The sequence below is a fragment of the Oncorhynchus clarkii genome, chromosome 14, assembly GCF_045791955.1.
Source record: "Oncorhynchus clarkii lewisi isolate Uvic-CL-2024 chromosome 14, UVic_Ocla_1.0, whole genome shotgun sequence".
Classification (NCBI taxonomy): domain Eukaryota; kingdom Metazoa; phylum Chordata; class Actinopteri; order Salmoniformes; family Salmonidae; genus Oncorhynchus; species Oncorhynchus clarkii.
In genome coordinates this window covers 27456435-27478718 of record NC_092160.1, presented here as the reverse complement: position 1 = coordinate 27478718, position 22284 = coordinate 27456435, and the positions used below count along the sequence as shown (strand labels likewise).

Genomic DNA, 22284 nt, shown 5'->3' with positions numbered 1-22284 from the left:
GTTAAATGTATTGTCAATCAGTGTTGCTTCCTAAGTGGACAGTTTGATTTCACAGAAGTGTGATTGACTTGGAGTTACATTGTGTTGTTTAAGTGTTCCCTTTATTTTTTGGAGCAGTGTATATTGCTGCCAGTAAGATTACACCTAAATCAACCATTTATCAGATCATCAAGAACTTCAAGGAGAGCGGTTCAATTGTTGTGAAGGGCGCCCAAGAAAGTCCAGCAAGCGCCAGGTCTGTCTCCTAAAGTTGATTCAGCTGCGGGATCGAGGCACCACCAGTACAGCGCTTGTTCAGGAATGGCAGCATGCAGGTGTGAGTGCATCTGTACGCACAGTGAGGCAAAGACCTTTGGAGGATGGCCTGGTGTCAAGAAGAGCAGCAAAGAAGCCACTTATCTTCAGGAAAAACATCAGGGACAGACTGATATTCTGCAAAAGGTACAGGGATTGGACTGCTGAGGACTGGGGTAAAGTCATTTTCTCTGATGAATCCCCTTTCCGATTGTTTGGGGCATCCAGAAAAAAAGCTTGTCCGGAGAAGACAAGGTGAGCGCTACCATCAGTCCTGTGTCATGCCAACAGTAAAGCATCCTGAGACCATTCATGTGTGGGGTTGCATCTCAGCCAAGGGAGTGGGCTCACTCACAATTTTGCCTAAGAACACAGCCATTAATAAAGAATGGTACTAACACACCCTCCGAGAGCAACTTCTCCCAACCATCCAGGAACAGTTTGGTGACGAACAATGCCTTTTCCAGCATGATGGAGCAACTAAGTGGCTCAGGGAGCAAAACATAGATATTTTGGGTCCATGGCCAGGAAACTCCCCAGACCTTAATCCCATTGAGAACGTGTGGTCAATCCTCAAGAGGCAGGTGATTATGCATTGATTATGCAAGAATGGGCTGCCATCAGTCAGGATGTGGCCCAGAAGTTAATTGACAGCTAGCCAGGGCGGATTGCAGAGGTCTTGAAAAAGAAGGGTCAACACTGCAATATTGACTCTTTACATCAACTTCACGTAATTGTCAATAAAAGCCTTTGACACTTATGAAATGCTTGTAATTATACTTTAGTATTCCATAGTAACATCTGACAAAAATATCTAAAGACACTGAAGCAGCAAACTTTGTGGAAATTAATATTAATGTCATTCTCAAAACTTTTGGCCACGACTGTACGTACAGTGCCTTCAGGAAAGTATGCACACCCCTTGACTTTTTCCACATTTTGTTACATTACAGTCTTATTCTAAAATGGATTAAATAAAAAATATTATATCTACACACAATACCAGATAATGACAATGAGAAAACAGGTTTTTAGATTTTAAAAAAAATAATCTATAATGAGTCTTGTTGAAATTCCATAATTTGGTGTTTTGTTGATGGTGGTGGAAAACGCTGACTCAGGCGTGGCTCCAGAATTTCCCATAAGTGTTAAGTTGGGTTGAGATCTGGTGACTGAGATAGCCATGGTGTATGGTTTACATGGTGTATGGTTTACATGGTGTATGGTTTACATGGTGTATGGTTTACATGGTGTATGGTTTACATGGTGTATGGTTTACATGGTGTATGGTTTACATGGTGTATGGTTTACATGGTGTATGGTTTACATGGTGTATGGTTTACATGGTGTATGGTTTACATCATTGACCACTCCTGTCCTGTGGATGGGGGCATTGTCATCCTATGGGGGCATAGTTATGGTAGCCAAAATCATGTTCAAAATAATGACATGCCCAGCATTTTTAAGTGTTTCCTTTATTTTGGCAGTTAACTGTAAAGTAGACTGTGGTTGTAGAGTGGTGAGTGGCGTGGTAAAAATAGACTAATTTGCATGTTTAGGGTTGAACTGTTCTAATGAGAAAAAGACAGCGGAGGAACGTGTGGTGAAGTCGAGGGTTATTGAAAGAACACCCTTCTACCCTTCTCATTGCAGAGTAAGCTTGGGCGGTAATACCATATACCGGAGTACTTGGAAATAGCCACGGGATGGTTTTGCAATACCTTTTTAGTTTGTTAATACATTTGAATATTTGTAAGTACTTTTTATGTAAATACCTGCAGTCAACTTGTGCAATATGTTGTGTTGTTCATTTCACCTGTCACATCATTTTTCATGATGAAGCTTACCGGTAGTCCCCAGTCACGTGGTGTTTGTTTACAAGCACACAACGACGAGAGACCAGAGCGTTTTGAGTCACTCAATGTTGTGCAGCACACGCCATGGTAATCTAGCTATAGTATGGAATTCACAACTAAATGTTTGCCAGCTAGAAATCTTATAACTATTAAGTTAACAGCCTAAAATATGCTAAATGCTCTGTAGTTGTGCATTTAGTTTCTAATTTAGTATCTAAGTGATTAGCTTCTTCCAAAATCAAGCATCGCTTGGTAACAGCAGAGAATCCCTTCTGGATCAAGGGCCTTGCTGTCTTATATTTGTTTTGTGTGTTCAGCAAACTGAGTAGCATTTTTTAGTTACTAGTATACTTTTATGAGCTGGGATATCTGATCTGCAAATAGTTTATGTCAGAGACTGTATAAAACGTTGGCAACGCGCTCGTTAGCATTCTCTTTGGGATACCGCCCAAGCCTATTGCAGAGTACCTTTTCTTTGTTTATGCTTTCACTATCTTGTGATTGTGTGAAAGTGAGGAGAGAGAGAGATAAAGAGAGAGAGACAGTGAGAGAGAGAAAGAGAGAGAGTTACCTGTGGTATAGCTCTTGAGCAGCTTCTCCAGGTGTAGAGCATGACAGCGTACTCATGGCCCTCCTCCAGCATCTCATTCTGGCGAGAGAGAACAGAGTTATACACATTAGACATACAACACAGGCCATCCTATGATGGATGCACCAAAACGTATGCATATTTTCTTGATTAATCTTCACAAGTATGTTTCAAACATAAAATTGTTATTAAAATAGTCTGTTATAAAATGCTTTCTGTGTAATATCTCCTCACACTTGCATTCACTACGGTGAATATTCTCTAGTGTGAAATACACTTCTCTAGACAAATGAGTAACCTCAGGTCTCTGTTGGAAAATAGATAATTTATCTGAATGGAACTTCCTGATTTAAAAGTTTATTTAAGAGACAGTTTCCTCTTCTGTCAGTCAAATCACACTCCCTATTCATTACATTCAGGAAGAGGTCTAGCCTAGTGACTGCCTGATTCATCCCTCAGTATGTGTGTGTGTGTGTGTGTGTGTGTGTGTGTGTGTGTGTGTGTGTGTGTGTGTGTGCGCGTGTCAACAGAAACCGCTAACAAGGCCAAACCCTCAGTGCAGAAATGACAATAAAACACAAGGCTCTTTTGTGGTGGGTGTGTGAATGTGTGAATTTGTGTGTATGTGTGTATGTGTGTATGTTCGCCAAGAGTTGAGAATAATGATGAAAAGGATCTGAGAATCATTCCCTAACTGTTCCCATTGAAAAACTAAAGTATCCACAAAGCACAGAGGCCCAACTCCAACCCCCGTTCCAAACCAATCCCTCCAGGTTGCTTCCTCACCATACTAGAGTGGACAGTAGCCTGCTCGATATAGCGAGCTATCCCCGTCACAAACGCATTCCTGTCCTCAAAGTTTGTGTCGAAGTTAGCCTAGAGAGAACAAGAAAGAGAGAGAGTTTAGTACCCTTGGAATTAATTAGAAATCTCAGGTGTGTATGTATGTGTGTGTGTGTGTACCTGGTACATGATGGATGAAGGTGGAGGTTCGATGCAGGGCTGCTGGTCAGGGAGGGGCAGCTCCTCCAACAGATCCACATTAGACAGAGCATCCTCCAGGGTCACGTGGGTCGTCATGGCTACAAGAGGTCACTCACACAACCGGCCAGTCTGACAGAGAGCGAGACAGAGAGAGAAGCAAACCACAAACTCTCAGTAAAAGAAATAAAAAAAAGAGGACAAATCCCAATCTAAACCAGTATAGATTCCTTCCACCAAGAGAACTGTCATACATTGGCTGGTATTCACTCTCATTTCCTCTTTAGGAACCACTTGCTACAGCACATATGTCTGTCTGTGCACCTGTCTGTCTGTCTGTCTGTCTGTAACCTGTACGTCTGTGTGTGTGCTTCCCTGTCTCTCCACACAGTGTGGGCACTGGGCATGGCATGTTTCCCTTTTACAACTGGCAGATAAATGTCATCAGACAAACAGCCTTTGTGACACCATGAAAAGACAATAGTGAGAACAAGACATGTTGTAATGCTAGACAACGCTGTCATTATTTTGAGAGAGGGAGAGAGAGAGAGAGAGAAGGAGCAGTAAATTGCCTGTGTTTAATTGTCGTTCAGACATGATACTGCTGAATGTTACGTAGCACACTAGTATACATGATGGTATACATGTTCTGTCTGCTCTGCACTGAAATCAAACTGCTGAGTAGGCTAATTCACATGCAGACAAGTAGGTCATTAACACTTGATTGAAGATTGACAAAAATGGTGCTGGAAGGCCCACCTATAGCTTACCAAACAGCACTACTGAAAGGAACACCTATAGCTTACCAAACAGCACTACTGAAAGGCCCACCTATAGCTTACCAAACAGCACTACTGAAAGGCCCACCTATAGCTTACCAAACAACACTACTGAAAGGCACATCAATCAATCGACTACACTATTGCTCTCTTGCACACAGAAGCCTTGTATACCTGGATTGTCAAGAAGACCATAGACCCTTACAGCCAGTCTGGGTCTGAGCAGGAACAGTGTGTCTATGTCCCAAATGCCACCCTATTCCCTACATAGTGCACTATATAGGAAATGGGGTGCCATTTTGGACGACACACTGTGTCTGGCCTGGGGCTTAGCCTCTACATCATGTGCCTCTCAGGAGTGTGTTTTTAAGTCTGACCTGATTGACAAGCCTGATAAAAATCGGCTTAATTTCCTCCAGCCAGAAGAAGGAACAGTAAGGGAGACAAAGGGGGGTGAGGAGGGAAGAGCCCAGCTAACAATTCTAGGGAGAGAACGTTTTTGTAATGTTACCCGTAATGTTCCCCTAATGTTTGAGTTTCACGTTTTCTGTTAGTAAAGAGAACGTTCTATGTTAGCAAAAACCTTCTGAGAACATTTTTAGCATGTTTGTGTTAAAGTTAGTGTCACACCGAACTTCTCTAGAACGTGGTTACAATGTTCTCAGAATTTTCTGAGGGAGAATATTACATCAACGTTCCACCAAACCATGGTTGCCATGTTATCAGAAATAACAATATTAAAATGTTCTAGATACGTTTCATGGGACGTTACAATAACATTAATGTGTCCAGTTTTCTGAGGGTTAGAAAAATATTCCATAGGGCCTCCCGAGTGGCGCAGCGGTCTAAGGCACTGCATCCGGTTCATTCCCGGAGTCCCATAGGACGGCGCGCAATTGGCACATCATTATCCGGGTTAGGGGAGGGTTTGGCCGGGTGCCTAAGGGCTGATCCCGGTCCCCAGTTGAACGCTGTATCCTCCGACACATTGGTGATGCTGGCTTCGGGTTAAGCTGGCAGGTGTTAAGGAGCGTGGTTAGACTGGTCATGTTTCGTAGGACATATGACTCTACCTTCGCCTCTCCCGAGCCCGTTGGGGAGTTGCAGCGATGAAACATTCCATCAATGTTCCACAAAAAATATATTATTATTATTTGTTATTTTTTTTAAATCACCGAAAAGTCTAACGGAATTACTGAAACTGAATTGGCGGGTGAGGAAGCGATACTAATGCGTGATAGTGAGAAGGAGAGGAGCTGTGTGGGAAAAGTACTTTTTTTCACTCGATCTGTCCAACTTATCACCTTATCGCCTCTGAAATGTAAATAAAACACTATAAATAGTTTATATAATGTGTCATTACATACCTATTTGAAAATCGGGTTTTTAGGGCGGTGCTAAAGTGATTTTAGAAGTACTTTGAGAATGATGATCGCATGCAATGATGACGCAAAAAATGCCTAGGTATCCCCCCCTTACCCCCGTCACTGTCCTATTTTTGTTTTTAACGATGAGAGAAGTGCTACACCTGGTGGAGAGAGATTGTAAGACAGAAATAGTTGCTTTATGCGTGCTGTACGTTACGACATGACACGTCACGATGTAACAGAGGATCTGTTTTTTCAACTTTTCTCCAATACTATAGAGCCATTACCATGTCGATCAACGCTTGAATAGAAACGTTGTTCACACCCACGATTTTGAAGGCAACACAGTGGCTACAGTCGCATTAGTTTTCTTTGTAGCCTCGTTTGAATGTTGCGGTTGCGCACATTTGTACAGAATGGGGTGAGTTTACGTTAGCTAACTAGAAACTAACCAAAACATTGTTGCTTTAGTTGCCTGGTTTGCTAGATTGACATATACTAAATTAATTTTCAAACGGATGGGTTTATTGGTGTTAAAATACACCAGTTATGCTCTTTCGGACCACCAGGTTGCTGATGTCATGCAACCTGTCATTTTCTGTATTTATACCTTTTCATAACAACAACAAGTTTGATAGTGACATCATGAATAGTCTGCGACAACTATGCGTAATCAGGTGCGCGTACTTACTCAACATTGACAGGAGCGCTCAAAAGAAAAGACAATGACTAAATTGACAAAACACACAAGATAAACACTGGTTGGGCGCTCTGCAAACGTGTCCACTGACAATGAGAACAGTAAAATACTGGAATAATAATGTATTGAATGCTTTAACAGACATTACCGTAACTAAACAAACATTGTAGATTAGAAATGATAAGAATTAACGGTAAATGTACTACTGGTGATATGTAATGGGGAATTGATGGACACTAACAATCAAACGCAAACAATTCACACGGTGAAGTTATGAAACAATGAATGTGCACAAATTAGCGGGGGAGAGTGCTTTCTGGAGAGAGATGTGCATTGTGCAGCCACACTCCCCTTCTTGGACTGTGCCATCCCCGCGGCCTCCACTATGGATCAGTCTCAGCCTCCACAATGGATTAGTTCACTGAGATGGACACTGACAGGTGTCTCGTGTGCCATAAAAAACGATATATTATATATTATAAAAGTTTGGACACACCTACTCATTCAAGGGTTTTTCTTTATTTTTACTATTTTCTACATTGTAGAATAATAGGGAAGACATCAACACTAAACTACAATTAAATAACTTAAGGAATTATGTAGAAAAAAACATAAGTGTTAAACAAATCAAATATATTTGAGATTCTTCAAAGTAGTCACCCTTTGCCTTAACAGATTTGCATACTCTTGGCATTCTCAACCAGCTTCACCTGGAATTATTTTCCAACAGTCTTGGAGGAGTTCCCACATATGCTGAGCACTTTTTGGTTGCTTTTCCTTGACTCAACTCCTCCCAAACCATCTCAATTGGGTTGAGGTCAGGTAATTGTGGAGGTCAGGTCATCTGATGCAGCACTCCATCACTCTCCTTCTTGGTCAAATAGCCCTTACACAGCCTGGAGGTGTGTTGGGTCATTGTCCTGTTGAAAAACAAATGATAGTCCCACTACCCGTAAACCATGCTGGTTAAGTGTGCCTTGAATTATAAATAAATCATTGACAGTGTTACCAGCAAAGCACCTCTACACCATCACACCTCATCCTCCATGCTTCACGGTGGGAACCACAAATGCGAAGATCATCCGTTCACCTCCTCTGCATCTCACAAAGACACGGTGGTTGGAACCAGAAATATCACATTTGTACTCATCAGACCAAAAGACAGATTTCCACCTGTCTAGAGTCCATTACTCTCTTCTTCTTATTGGTGTCCTTTAGTATTGCTTTCTTTGCAGCAATTCTTCTGAACAGTTGATTTTGAGATGTGTGTTACTTGAACTCTGTGAAGCATTTATTTGGGCTGCAATTTCTGAGGCTGGTAACTTTAATGATTTAATCCTCTGCAGAGGTAACTCTGGGTCTTCCTTTCCTGTGGCGGTCCTCATGAGAGCCAGTTTCACTATAGTGTTTGATGGTTTTTGAGACTGCACTTGAAGAAACTTTCAAAGTTCTCGAAATTATCCGGATTGACTGACCTTCATGTCTTAAAGTAATGATGGACTGATGTTTCTCTTTGCTTATTTGAGTTGTTCATGCCATAATATGGACTTGGTCTATTACCAAATAGGGCTATCTTCTGTATACCACCCCTACCTTGTAGAGGTTGACCGATGATTTTTCAATGCTGATACCGATACCGATTATTGGAGGACCAAAAAAGCCGATACCGATTAAATCTGCCATTTAAAAAAAATAAAAAATAATTATAAAATAATAATAATGACAATTACAACAATTCTGAATGAACACTTATTTTAACTTAATAGAATACATCAAAATCAATTTAGCCTCAAATAAATAATGAAACATGTTCAATTTGGTTTAAATAATACAAAAACAAAGTGTTGGAGAAGAAAGTAAAAGTACAATATGTGCTATGTAAAAAAGCTAACGTTTAAGTTCCTTGCTCAGAACATGAGAACATATGAAAGCTGGTGGTTCCTTTTAACATGAGTCTTCAATATTCCCAGGTAAGAAGTTTTAGGTTGTAGTTATTATAGGAATTATAGGACTATTTCTCTCTATACCATTTGTATTTCAAATACCTTTGACTATTGGATGTTCTTATAGGCACTTTAGTATTGCCAGTGTAACAGTATAGCTTCCGTCCCTCTCTCGCCCCTACCTGGGCTCAAACCAGAAACACGTCGACAACAGCCACCCTCGAAGCAGCGTTACCCATCGCTCCACAAAAGCTGCGGCCCTTGCAGATCAAGAGGAACAACTACTCCAAGTCTCAGAGCGAGTGACGTCACCGATTGAAACGCTATTAGCGCGCACCCCGCTAACTAGCTAGCCATTTCACATCGGTTACACCAGCCTAATCTTGGCAGTTGATAGGCTTGAAGCAGCAAAGAGCTGCTGGAAAACGCATGAAAGTGCTGTTTGAATGAATGCTTACAAGCCTGCTGCTGCCTACCACCTCTCAGTCAGACTGCTTTATCAAATATCAAATCATAGACTTAATTATAATATAATAACACACAGAAATATGAGCCTTTGGTCATTAATATGGTCGAATCCAGAAACTATCATTTCGAAAACAAAAAGTTTATTCTTTCAGTGAAATACGGAACCGTTCCGTATTTTATCTAACGGATGGCATCCGTACGTCTCAATATTGCTGTTACATTGTACAACCTTCAATGTTATGTCATAATCATGTACAATTCTGGCAAATTAATTACGGTCTTTGTTAGGAATAAATGGACTTCACACAGTTCGCAACGAGCCAGGTGGCCCAAACTGCTGCATATACCCTGACTGCTTGCACGGAACGCAAGAGAAGTGACACAATTTCCCTAATTATAAGAAATTCATGTTAGCAGGCAATATTAACTAAATATGCAGGTTAAAAAATATATACTGGGGCGTCCCGGGTGGCGCAGTGGCTAAGGGCACTGCATCGCAGCGCCCAGGCTCTGTCGCAACCGGCCGCGACCGGGAGGTCCGTGGGGCGATGCACAATTGGCCTCGCGTCGTCCGGGTTAGGGAGTATGTGGCCGGTAGGGATATCCTTGTCTCATCACGCCCAGCGACTCCTGTGGCGGGCCGGGCGCAGTGCACACTAACCAAGGTCACCAGGTGCACGGTGTTTCCTCCGACACATTGTTGCGGCTGGCTTCTGGGTTGGATGCGCGCTGTGTTAAGAAGCAGTGCGGCTTGGGTTGTGTATCGGAGGACGCATGACCTTCGACCTTCGTCTCTCCAGAGCCCTATGGGAGTTGTAGCGATGAGACAAGATAGTAGCTACTAACAATTGGATACCACGAAAAAGGGGGTAAAAAAAAAATGTATACATTGCCTTGCGAAAGTATTCGGCCCCCTTGAACTTTGCGACCTTTTGCCACATTTCAGGCTTCAAACATAAAGATATAAAACTGTATTTTTTTGTGAAGAATCAACAACAAGTGGGACACAATCATGAAGTGGAACGACATTTATTGGATATTTCAAACTTTTTTAACAAATCAAAAACTGAAAAATTGGGCGTGCAAAATTATTCAGCCCCTTTACTTTCAGTGCAGCAAACTCTCTCCAGAAGTTCAGTGAGGATCTCTGAATGATCCAATGTTGACCTAAATGACTAATGATGATAAATACAATCCACCTGTGTTTAATCAAGTCTCCGTATAAATGCACCTGCACTGTGATAGTCTCAGAGGTCCGTCAAAAGCGCAGAGAGCATCATGAAGAACAAGGAACACACCAGGCAGGTCCGAGATACTGTTGTGAAGAAGTTTAAAGCCGGATTTGGATACAAAAAGATTTCCCAAGCTTTAAACATCCCAAGGAGCACTGTGTAAGCGATAATATTGAAATGGAAGGAGTATCAGACCACTGCAAATCTACCAAGACCTGGCCGTCCTTCTAAACTTTCAGCTCATACAAGGAGAAGACTGATCAGAGATGCAGCCAAGAGGCCCATGATCACTCTGGATGAACTGCAGAGATCTACAGCTGAGGTGGGAGACTGTCCATAGGACAACAATCAGATGTATATTGCACAAATCTGGCCTTTATGGAAGAGTGGCAAGAAGAAAGGCATTTCTTAAAGATATCCATAACAAGTGTTGTTTAAAGTTTGCCACAAGCCACCTGGGAGACACACCAAACATGTGGAAGAAGGTGCTCTGGTCAGATGAAACCAAAATTGAACTTTTTGGCAACAATACAAAACGTTATGTTTGGCGTAAAAGCAACACAGCCCATCACCCTGAACACACCATCCCCACTGTCAAACATGGTGGTGGCAGCATCATGGTTTGGGCCTGCTTTTCTTCAGCAGGGACAGGGAAGATGGTTAAAATTGATGGGAAGATGGATGGAGCCAAATACAGGACCATTCTGGAAGAAAACCTGATGGAGTCTGCAAAAGACCTGAGACTGGGACGGAGATTTGTCTTCCAACAAGACAATGATCCAAAACATAAAGCAAAATCTACAATGGAATGGTTCAAAAATAAACATATCCAGGTGTTAGAATGGCCAAGTCAAAGTCCAGACCTGAATCCAAACGAGAATCTGTGGAAAGAACTGAAAACTGCTGTTCACAAATGCTCTCCATCCAACCTCACTGAGCTCGAGCTGTTTTGCAAGGAGGAATGGGAAAAAATGTCAGTCTCTCGATGTGCAAAACTGATAGAGACATACCCCAAGCGACTTACAGCTGTAATCGCAGCAAAAGGTGGCGCTACAAAGTATTAACTTAAGGGGGCTGAATAATTTTGCACGCCCAATTTTTCAGTTTTTGATTTGTTAAAAAAGTTTGAAATATCCAATAAATGTCGTTCCACTTCATGATTGTGTCCCACTTGTTGTTGATTCTTCACAAAAAAATACAGTTTTATATCTTTATGTTTGAAGCCTGAAATGTGGCAAAAGGTCGCAAAGTTCAAGGGGGCCGAATACTTTCGCAAGGCACTGTATGTATATATATATATATATATATATATATATATATATATATATATATATATATATATATATATATATATATATATATACACACACACTTGTGTATTGATTTTAATGGTTAGGTTTGGTGCAACGACAGTACTAAATCATCACCCGTTTGGCGAAGTAGGCTGTGATTCGATGAGAAATTAACAGGCACCGCATCGATTATATGCAACGCAGGACACGCTAGATAAACTAGTAATATCATCAACCATGTGTAGTTAACTAGTGATTATGTTAAGATACGTTTAATGCGAACTAGCAACTTACCTTGGCTTCTTGCTGCCGCCGCGTAACAGGTCATCAGCCTGCCACGCAGGCTCCTCGTGGAGTACAATGGTTAGATGGTTAGAGCGTTGGACTAGTAACCAGAAGGTTTCAAAAACGAATCCCCGAGCTGACAAGGTCGTTCTGCCCCTGAACAAAGCAGTTAAGGTGTTAAAAATTATTATTATTAAAAATAAAATAAAATATGTATTATTAAATCGGTGTCCAAAAATACCGATTTCCGATTGTTATGAAAACTTGAAATCTGCCCTAATTAAATCGGCCATTCCTACTATCTTGTCACAACACAACTGATTGGCTCAAACGTATTAAGGAAAGAAATTCCACAAATTAACTTTTTAACGAGGCGCACCGGTTAAATGAAATGCATTCCAGGTGACTACCTCAAAAAGCTGGTTGAGAGAATGCCAAGAGTGTGCAAAGCTGTCATCAAGGCAAAGGGTGGTTACTTTGAAGAATCTCAAATATAAAATATATTTTGATTTGTTTAACAATTTTATGGTTACTACAGGATTCCATATGTTGTTATTTAATGTTTTTGATGATCTTCACTATTATTCCACAATGTAGAAAATAGTAAAAAATAAAGAAAAACCCTTGAATGAGTAGGTGTGTTCAAATTTTGACAGTCCTAATTGATAGATTATGTGGAAATCTCAATTACGCACAGATTGGCAATCTGTGTCATGTAGTGGGAGTGGGGGAAAAAATAAGAGTAGGTGGGGGAGGAGGGTGACTGAGTGTAGGAGGAGGAGTGACTAGACAGGGGAGGAGGGGAGTGGGAAGGGAGGAAGGGGACTGAGTGTAGGAGCAGGAGTGACTAGACGGAGGAGGAGGGGGACTGAGTGTAGGAGGAGGAGTGACTGTAAATAGAGGACGAGGGAGATGAGGGGGACTGAGTGTAGGAGGAGGAGTGAGTGTAGACGGAGGAGGAGGGGAGGAGAGGGGCTGAGTATAGGAGGAGGAGTGACTAGACGGAGGAGGGGGACTGAGTATAGGAGGAGGAGTGACTGTAGACGGAGGAAGGGTGACTAGATGGAGGAGGAGGGAGACTGAGTGTAGGCTGAGGAGTGACAAGACGGAGGAGGAGAGGGGCTGGGTGTAGGAGGAGTGACTGTAGACGGAGGATGGGGGAGCAGGGGGCTGAGTGTAGGAGGAGGAGTGACTGTAGATGGAGGATGGGGGAGGAGGGGGCTGAGTGTAGGAGGAGGAGTGAGATAGATATCTCTATCCAAGCCATTCCTTATCATCATCTCCAACCCTATACAGGATGAGAAGCTAGTCTAAGGCACGTGTCAAACTCACTCCACAGAGGGTGGACTGTCTGCGAGTTTTCGCTCCTCACTTGACATTATCCTCACTTGACATTAATTGATGAATTAAGGTTACTAAATAGTAAAGAACTCCCCTCACCTGGTTTAGGTCTAGGTCTTAATTGAAAGGAATAACGAAAAACCCGCAGACACTTGGCCATTCATGGAATGAGTTTGACACCCCTGGTCTAAGGAGAGCAGTGAGAGTAGAGAGATGTGGGCATTCATTTATTTATATTCCTTTGTGATATACATTTATGACTGCGGTTGAGAGTCAAAAAGGAAGTGTGATAGCAAGAAAGAAAGAAAGGAGAGAGAGAGAGAGAGAAAGTGTGTCACGTCCGGGTCACACAACTCAATGGGTTTCCCTCGGGGCATTCTCAGAATTTTCTACCATCCTCGCCTCATACTGAGCACACGAGGCACACACACACACACACACACACACACACACACACACACACACACACACACACACACACACACACACACAGTTTATGAGCGACATAGTGGAACACAGACAGAGGAATTCATATTCAGGGAGAGATGATGGTTTGGACTGTGTGTGTGTGTGTGTGGGGGGCACACAACCATCCTCGCACTACAACAATAACTCCCTCATGATGTCACAAATCTACATTCCAACCAACTAATAACAATACACACCTCACAAATATTCCTGAGCAAAATACATTTGGGAGGTCACATGACCCAACCTAGTGACAGATTCAGAGAAAAGAGAGGGCCAAGGAATGTTGGCTAGTAGGTCCCTTTCCTCAGGCTTCAATAAACTCAAGGTAGTGGTAGTGTAGTGTGTAGACTACCATCTGTGGTTGGGATTCAAGGTGGTGGTTATTGATAACTGGCCATGCAATCACCAATGAATCGGTGCTCAGTTTATCACTTAATCGTTCAAGAATTGAGAGGGAATAAACCAATAGGACTGGAAACAGGGGGTCAGATAGCATCTATATTAACACAGTGATGATGTCAGCCCGCAACAAGTGTAATGGCTACCCACACAATTGGTTAACGGATTGGTTGATGAAATACGGACACATTCCTTCATCTTTCAGTAGCTTCAGCCCAACATCACACACACACACTTATTCTGTCCATCTCCAATAAGCTACCAAGGAAAGGGCTAGTCCATATTAATATACAGCGCATTCGTAAAGTATTCAGACCCCTTCCGTTTTTCCACATTGTGTTACGTTACAGCCTTATTCTAAAATGGATTAAATGAAACAAAATGTCCTTATCAATCTACACACAATACCTCATAATGAGAAAACGAAAACAGGATTTTAGAAATGTTTGCAAATGTATTAAAAATAAAGAACAGAAATAGCTTATTTACATAAGTATTCAAACGCTTTGCTATGAGACTAGAAAATGAGCTCAGGTGCATCCTGTTTCTATCAATCATCCTTGAGATGTTTCTACAACTTGGTTGGTGTCCAACTGTGGTAAATTCAATGGATTGGACATGATTTAGAAAAGGCACACACCGGTCTATATAAGGTCCCACAGTTGACAGTGCATGTCAGAGCAAAAAACCAAGCCATATGAGGTCAAATACATTGTCCGTAGAGCTCAGAGACAGGATTCTGTCGAAGGACAGATCTGGGGAAGGGTACCAAAACATGTCTGCGGCATTGAAGGTCCCCAAGAACACAGTGGACTTCATCATTCTTAAATGGAAGAAGTTTGGAAACACCAAGAATCTTCCTAGAGCTGGCCACCGAGCCAAACTGAGCAATCAGGGGAGAAGGCATTGGTCACGGAGGGGATGGTCACTCTGACAGAGCTCCAGAGTTCCTCGGCAGAGATGGGAGAACCTTCCAGAAGGACAACCATCTCTGCAGCACTCCACCAATCAGACCTTTATGGTAGAGTGGCCAGATGGAAGCCACTCCTCAGTAAAAGACACATGACAGCCCGCTTGGAGTTTACCAAAAGGCACATAAAGGACTCTCAGACGATGAGAAACAAGATTCTCTGGTCTGATAAAACCAAGATTTAACTCTTTGGCCTGAATGCCAAGCGTCACGTCTGGAGGAAACGTGGCACCATCCCTACGGTGAAGCATGGTAGCAGCATCATGCGGTGGTGATGTTTTTTTTAGCGGTAGGGACTGAGAGACTAGTCATGATTGAAGGAAAGATGAACGGAGCAAAGTACAGAGAGATCCTTCTCCCCCAATTGCTCAGTTTGGCCAGGCGGTCAGCTCAAGGAAGAGTCTTGGTGGTTCCAATTTTCTTGGGGACCTTCAATGCTGCAGAAATGTTTAGGTTCCCTTCCCCAGATCTGTACCTCGACACAATCCTGTCTCGGATCTCTACGACCAATTCCTTCAACCTCATGGATTGGTTTTTGTTCTTACATGCACTGTCAACTGTGGGACCTTACAGGCATGTGCCTTTCCAAATAATTTCCAAATCAATTTAATTTACCACAGGTGGACTCCAATCAAGTTGTTGAAACATCTCAAAGATGATAAATGGAAACAAAATGCACCTGAGCTCAATTTTGAGTCTCATAGCAAAGGATCTGAACACTTACGTAAATAATGTATCTGTTTTTATTTTAAATAAATTTGCTAAAATTAATAAAAACCGTTTTCGCTTTGTCATTATGGGGTATTGTGTAGATTGCTGATGTTTTTTATTTATCAGTTTTAGAATTAGGCTGTAACGTAAAACAATGTGTTGAAGTGTTGTGGTTGCAAGTTCACCTGACTCGTCTAAACCTCCTCTTTGGGGTGCTGCTATAGGCCAACAAGTGCTAACAGAGCTTCTAAGTGCTAACAGTGCTTCTATGTGCTAACAGTGCTTCTATGTGCTAACAGAGCTTCTATGTGCTAACAGAGCTTCTATGTGCTAACAGAGCTTCTATGTGCTAACAGTGCTTCTATGTGCTAACAGTGCTTCTGTGCTAACAGAGATTCTAAGTGCTAACAGAGCTGCTAAGTGCTAACAGTGCTTCTGTGCTAACAGTGCTTCTGTGCTAACAGAGCTGCTAAGTGCTAACAGTGCTTCTGTGCTAACAGAGCTTCTATGTGCTAACAGAGCTGCTAAGTGCTAACAGAGCTGCTAAGTGCTAAAAGCGCTGTTTAGTGTGCTGCTCAGTGCAAACAGTCAGTATTTAGATAATAAGTGTGCAATGCTTGATAATGTGTGTGATAACAGAGAGGTATATTTTTTACCAATAGTGTTGGATTGTCACATCTACTTGCATTGATCATATTTTCACTAAAGCTGCATTGCTTTAATCCAAAGCAATATCAGTTTCCATTGGCTGTAGTGACCATAAGGGGAAAGGGATACCTTGTCAGTTGCACAACTGAACGCGTTAAACTGAAATGTGTCTTCCGCATTCAACCCAACCCAGTCTAATTTCTAGCCAAACAGTTAAGAGAAATTAGGACTAATGTAGGATCTCCTCGGTGTGCCGGACAAAGCATTTAACTATCAAGTACTTAAAGTATTTGAGGATTACTAGACTGTGGGTGAAGAATTTGGCTCCCAGCAATAAGGAATGTTTTAATGAAGGACAGAAAATGATAAGGTAACTGAATGTGTGAACACTATTTACAATCTAAAATGCGAAGATGACAGAATTTTGGCAATAACAAGGAAACCCAAAGTGCCAAAGGTTGGGCCTAATGTGATACAAATAAGTGTGTCCCCCCACAGGCATGGAAGGAAGCTAAAGTAATTCCACTGCCTAAAAATAGTAAAGCACACGTTGCTTGCTCTAACAGCCGCCCAATCAGTTTGCTGCTTGTTCTTATTAAACTGATGGAGAGGATTGTGTTTGACCAAATACAATGCTATTGTACAAATGAACTGCAGACTTTCAGCATGCATATAATATAGAGAAGGCACTCAACTTGTACTGTTCTGACTCAGATGACAGATGATTGGTTAAAAGAAATAGATAATAAGATGACAGTTGGAGCTGTATTGTCAGAGTTCAGTGCAGTCTTTGATGTTATTGATCATACATTGTTATCACATGGTTGGAGAGTTATTTATCCAATAGAACCCAGAGAGTGTTCTTCAGTGGAAGCTTCTCTAACATCCGATATGTGACCGACCTGCTCAAATTGGTCTAATGTAGCAACATTTTAAATAGTGTTTTTTACATTAGATAAAAGTAGAGACTCAAAGCTACAAAATGGTATATCATACACTACAGTTAAGGAACAATGGGAAAATAATTCTGCTAGGAAAGTTGATAAACTTGTAAACTCACTTTTGAGAAAATGGCCGTTGAATATTTTGGTACCACTACTGGAGAGCCCTTCCTTGTCTACACCCATTCAGCATCGTTCACACCCTCTTAAGCTTTAGCCCCACCCATCTCTTGAGTGTTCTGTAGTAACAACAGCAGTCAAGCACCCAAGCTAACTAGCTACTTCCAGACAAATGAGAGAACTGCTCACGGAACATTACTCACCCTATCAGAGCTGGTTAGGCTGTTATGTTATCCAGAGTGTTGGTAACTGCAACTGTGCTGTCAGATTGTCCGTTTGTAAATTCAGAGCGTTTCGCTCTCGGAGCGTTCAGTGCGCTTTGGCCGATGAGTAGGGTTGATCCGAATGTTCTGACCTCTCAACGGCAGTCAAGCACCAAGGTAACATTGGCTTGCTTGTTAGCTACTTCCAGACAAATGAGAGAACACACCACTCTGACCATTTTACTCACCCTAGCAGAGCTGGTTACGCTATTTTGATGTTATCCAGAGCGTTGTTGACTGTAACTGTGCTGCTGGCAACAATTTAATTATGCTTTTTTGCCAACGTTTACTGACACCGGCCATATTCATCAGTTATTCTGCGCTCTGGCACACTCACACTCAGCGGAGAGTGAAATCAGAGTAGATGACCAGACTGAATTTACAAACGCATACAAAATGGTTAACAATGAACCATAATCCCAACTCATGGAGTTACTACCCTGCATGAATCTGCAGGTAGCTAACCAACTGGATTGAATGTTAGCTAGCTAACAGTCTATAGCTAGCCAAGCAAATGGCTCTGAGATACGAATAATAAGATAATACACATAGCGTCAGCTAGCGAGCCAGAAAGCTAATGTTAGCTAGCTAATAGTACACTTTAACTTGAAATGAAACGACTTTGTCAAAATTAGAAACATGTATTATCTGAAAATGTAGCTAGCGAGACTATCATTCATGGATGGATGTGTCTCCTGTCGGATGCCATGGTTGTCCTTAGTTCGAAGATGTAATCCGGAGACAGGCGTTTTCTCCATCTCCTTAGCTACCATACTCGAATTCCACTGACTTCAATATTCGGTCCTCAAGAAAGTGGAGAGAAACACTTAGGCAGTTTTACTATGCGATACGTGTAAAAAAATATATACATAAAAAAAAACATTTTAAAAGCCACGTTAGACAGGATTACCTAAACATACTGACCAGCTCAAATAGACAGAACCATGCTATATGACAGACCAATCCAAACTCATCTCTCGGCATGTCCAGCCCACTCATCTCAGCCAATCATGGCTAGCGGGAAGGTTGCTAACTTTTCTGTGGCTAAACCAACTAGGCTCGCAATTTAACAATTTCATTTGTATTTACAGATGGCATACAAGTTTGGTATTAAGGCACATGAAAGTTCACATGTTCGAGAAGGCATTTCTGCCAAAAAACAAATGTTGATTTAAAAAAGTTTATGTTCAAACGGTTCTCCTGTGAAGTAGTGACCCACAACATATGCCTAGTTTCCTGAAATGGGTCACATATGTACAGTGCGGTGTCCCTCAGGGCAGTTGCCTTGGGCCGTTACTCTTAGCTATTTGATTTGCTACTGGTCTTACACAAAGGTAGAATGGCTATGTACATGGATCAATCCATATTCTACATGCCAGCACCCAAAGACAGTGAGCTCACTGAAATTCTAAATAAGGAGTTACAGTCAGTGTTCGAAGGTGATTCATAATAAACTGGTCTTAAATACATTTAAAACTAAATGCATTGTATTTGGTTCAAAACATTCTCTAAGACCTAAACTGGAGTTGTACATAAAGGGTGTGACCATTGATACAGTTGAGCTAAACTTCTAGGTATAACATTGGATGGTCATTTACCATGGTCAAGTCATAATGACAAAGTTGTTGTGAAGATGGGGAGAGGTATGTATGTTACATAAAAATATGTTCTGCCTTTTTGACACAAGAAAATCAACTGTACTAGTTGTTCAGGCTCTGGTCTTGTCCCATCTTGATTCATGTCTGGTAATATTGTCAAAAAATTATAGATTGTCTACATAATCAAATAACATTCAGCTCAAACAGTTGTCTTGTTAGTCATTGCATTTCAAATGTGTGTGACTGTCCTCGTCTATCAATGTTTTGTTACTTGTCATGTTTTGTGTTTTTTGTGGACCCCAGAAAAAGTAGCTGCTGCTTCTGCAAAAGTTAATGGGGACCCAAATAAACAAATCTTTCAAGTATTACAGTCAAACAAGGTAAAATGGTCATTCATTATTTGAGAGGTGGGGGAAAAAAAACATTAATTTGAGGTTAGAGAATCGATAGGCTACATAATGGAAGACGGTGAACCTGCCATCCGTGCATTTGGCTAGAACAGCATCATGGGCCTGGGTTGGAAGGACGCATCGTACAATGAACATTTGTCTACATTGTAAACCTGCCTTTTGTCAATGAGGTGATGCTTAACGAAAACATTGTAACAAATTGCTGATAGCCCACTTAAAAGTCCTATTAAAAAATATACTGAACAAAAATGTAAAACGCAACGTGCAACAATTTCAAATACTATGCTGAGTTACAGTTCACATCAGTCAATAGAAATACATGTATTATGCCCTAATCTATGGATTTCACATGACTGGGCAGGGGCACAGCCATGGGTGGGCCTGGGAGGGTGTAGGCAACCCACTTGGGAGCCAGGCCCAGCCAATCAGAATGAGGTTTTCCACACAAAAGGGCTTTATTACCCCCCCCCCCCCCCTTTAAAACGATGTTGGAGGTGGTTTATGATAGACAAATTATCATTACATTCTCTGGCAACAGCTCTGGTGGACATTCCTGCAGTCAGCAAGCCAATTGCGCACTCCCTCAAAACTTGAGACATCTGTGGCATTGTGTTGTGTGACAAAACAGCTAATTTTAGTGGCCTTTATTTGTCCCCAGCACAAGGTGCACCTGTGTAATGATCATGCTGTTTAATCAACTTCTTGATGTGCCACACCTGTCAGGTGGATGGATTATATTGACAAAGGATACAATTATCACTAACAGAGATGTAAAAAATGTGTGCACAAAATCTGAGAGAAATAAGCTTTTTGTGTATATGGTACATTTCTGGGATCTTTTATTTCAACTCATGGGACCAGCACTTTACATATTGCGTTGATATTTTTGTTCAGTGTATGATTAAAAAAATCTAAACTATAAGGAATTTAGTCTACGGGTAGAGCACACGTTAAATAGCTAACCTCCACTAGCTGTAGCCAATATATCGATTGGAACATTTACCTATAAAATAACAATTGTATAAATGTTTTATTAAGACAATCAAATGTATTGTGTGATATTCATATCTCCCGTAGTATTTTCATGTAAAAACTAAGAAAACGCATTTTTTTTTATTGCCTCTGCCACCCCACCCATCTCTCGTAGTATGACGCTATCAATACACTGCCTGTTATAACCGGGGGGGGGTTCATTCACATCACGGAATAAGTGAAGAGGCAAACGGTCGCAAAAATGAATGATCGAATCCGATGCGTTTGTTTTCAATGTAAAAAATAAAAAGACATTAATTGCTTCCAATGGTAAAATGATGGTGCACCATGCAAGAGAGGGGAAACACACCGCAGGTTCTCAACATCCATCGCAGCCTCCCGTCGAGAAGCGAGCGTAGGCTACCCGCACATATTTGCCGTGTGCTGGCAGCATATTCCGTTACATTTTGCACTTACCTGCAACTTGCATGTCCGTCCAGGAAAATTTGGGCGGACAATGTCTAACTCCGCGACGAAAATCCAATGTTTTACTGACGTTTTTTCTGGCCTTTTCTCCGACGGATGATCTCGATTCTCTCAGCGCCTATCCGTTATAATCCACCCCACACAAAGAGCAGAAAATGGCTGCAAGTGCATTTCCTTAAAGAGACAGTTACTCACACACAGGCAGGAGGATGGAACTGTGGTGCTGAATATGGCCAATGTTGTTGCACAGACCAACACTCTACCTTGCGATGAGGCTATTGTATCGTCAAAATGAAACAATGTATTTGCAATGTCACCTATCTATCGCTATTCTCTAAAAAACTATTCCCCTTGAAATTATATCATAGCCATTAGGACAACATTGAAACGTGCTTCACATTCTTCCCCATTTCCATTTGATTGGATATTGCAGGATATTACTTACTTACCATGCACAGCACAGGCAAGTCAATGACCCGGTTTCCAGGACAGATGGTGTCAAACTGAACTTTGATCACATCAACTACACGGGATACAGCGTCCAGTCCTTTACATAACTGTATAGGCCTAGTATGCCATAGAGGCACAGGTGTTTTTAGAAGAAAACTGAATATTTGGAGTATTTCATTCAGTCACCTTACAATGGATTGTATAGAGACCCTACTGTATGGAGTTATCTATCTACTCCTGTATATGTCGATATATCTCTATTTATCTATTATATTCATCTAGATACATCCATACTCCCACAGAGATCATACTCTGTGTATACTTTCTGCCTGACAGGGTATTACTATGCCAGTTCTTGTACCCAGTCAGACCTCGTTGTCACAGCAACCAGAGCAGGCATGTAGGGCTGTCTGGAACCCACAGACTCAGTTCATACTTTATCAGGGCAGTGTGTTTGTGTGTCTGCGTGAGAACACTGGATACATTAAACCCACCTACAGTTAGACTACTACAGTTACTGTATAGACAAGTGAACTGTAATGAGTATTATGCATTGTGGTTATTTGGTAGGAGGACTGCAGTAGCCTGCTATACAGAGATCCTAGTACATAAGAAAGTCTGTAGATGATGGGAATAGCCTGCATTATGACATCATGGGTAAATGGGTTGTGGGTGCCCTCTGATGGTCAGACTTTGAGCAACAGACAGTAAAATCAAA

The 22284-nt window shown here is 41.6% G+C and overlaps 1 protein-coding gene across 1 annotated transcript in view; it reads right to left on the bottom strand.

Annotated features, from left to right (window-relative positions):
* The window catches only part of LOC139366482 (cytoplasmic FMR1 interacting protein 2), a 46273-nt gene extending 24681 nt beyond the window's left edge, over nt 1–21592 (bottom strand). Inside the window, exons 1-4 of the mRNA XM_071103995.1 lie at nt 21108–21592; nt 3703–3852; nt 3526–3615; nt 2722–2799 (exon numbers count right to left, since the gene is read on the bottom strand). Coding sequence (XP_070960096.1) covers nt 2722–2799; nt 3526–3615; nt 3703–3819 — 285 coding nt within the window. The 5' untranslated portion in view covers nt 3820–3852; nt 21108–21592. The remainder of the gene's footprint in view (nt 1–2721; nt 2800–3525; nt 3616–3702; nt 3853–21107) is intronic.
* Nucleotides 21593–22284: the final 692 nt, after the last annotated feature.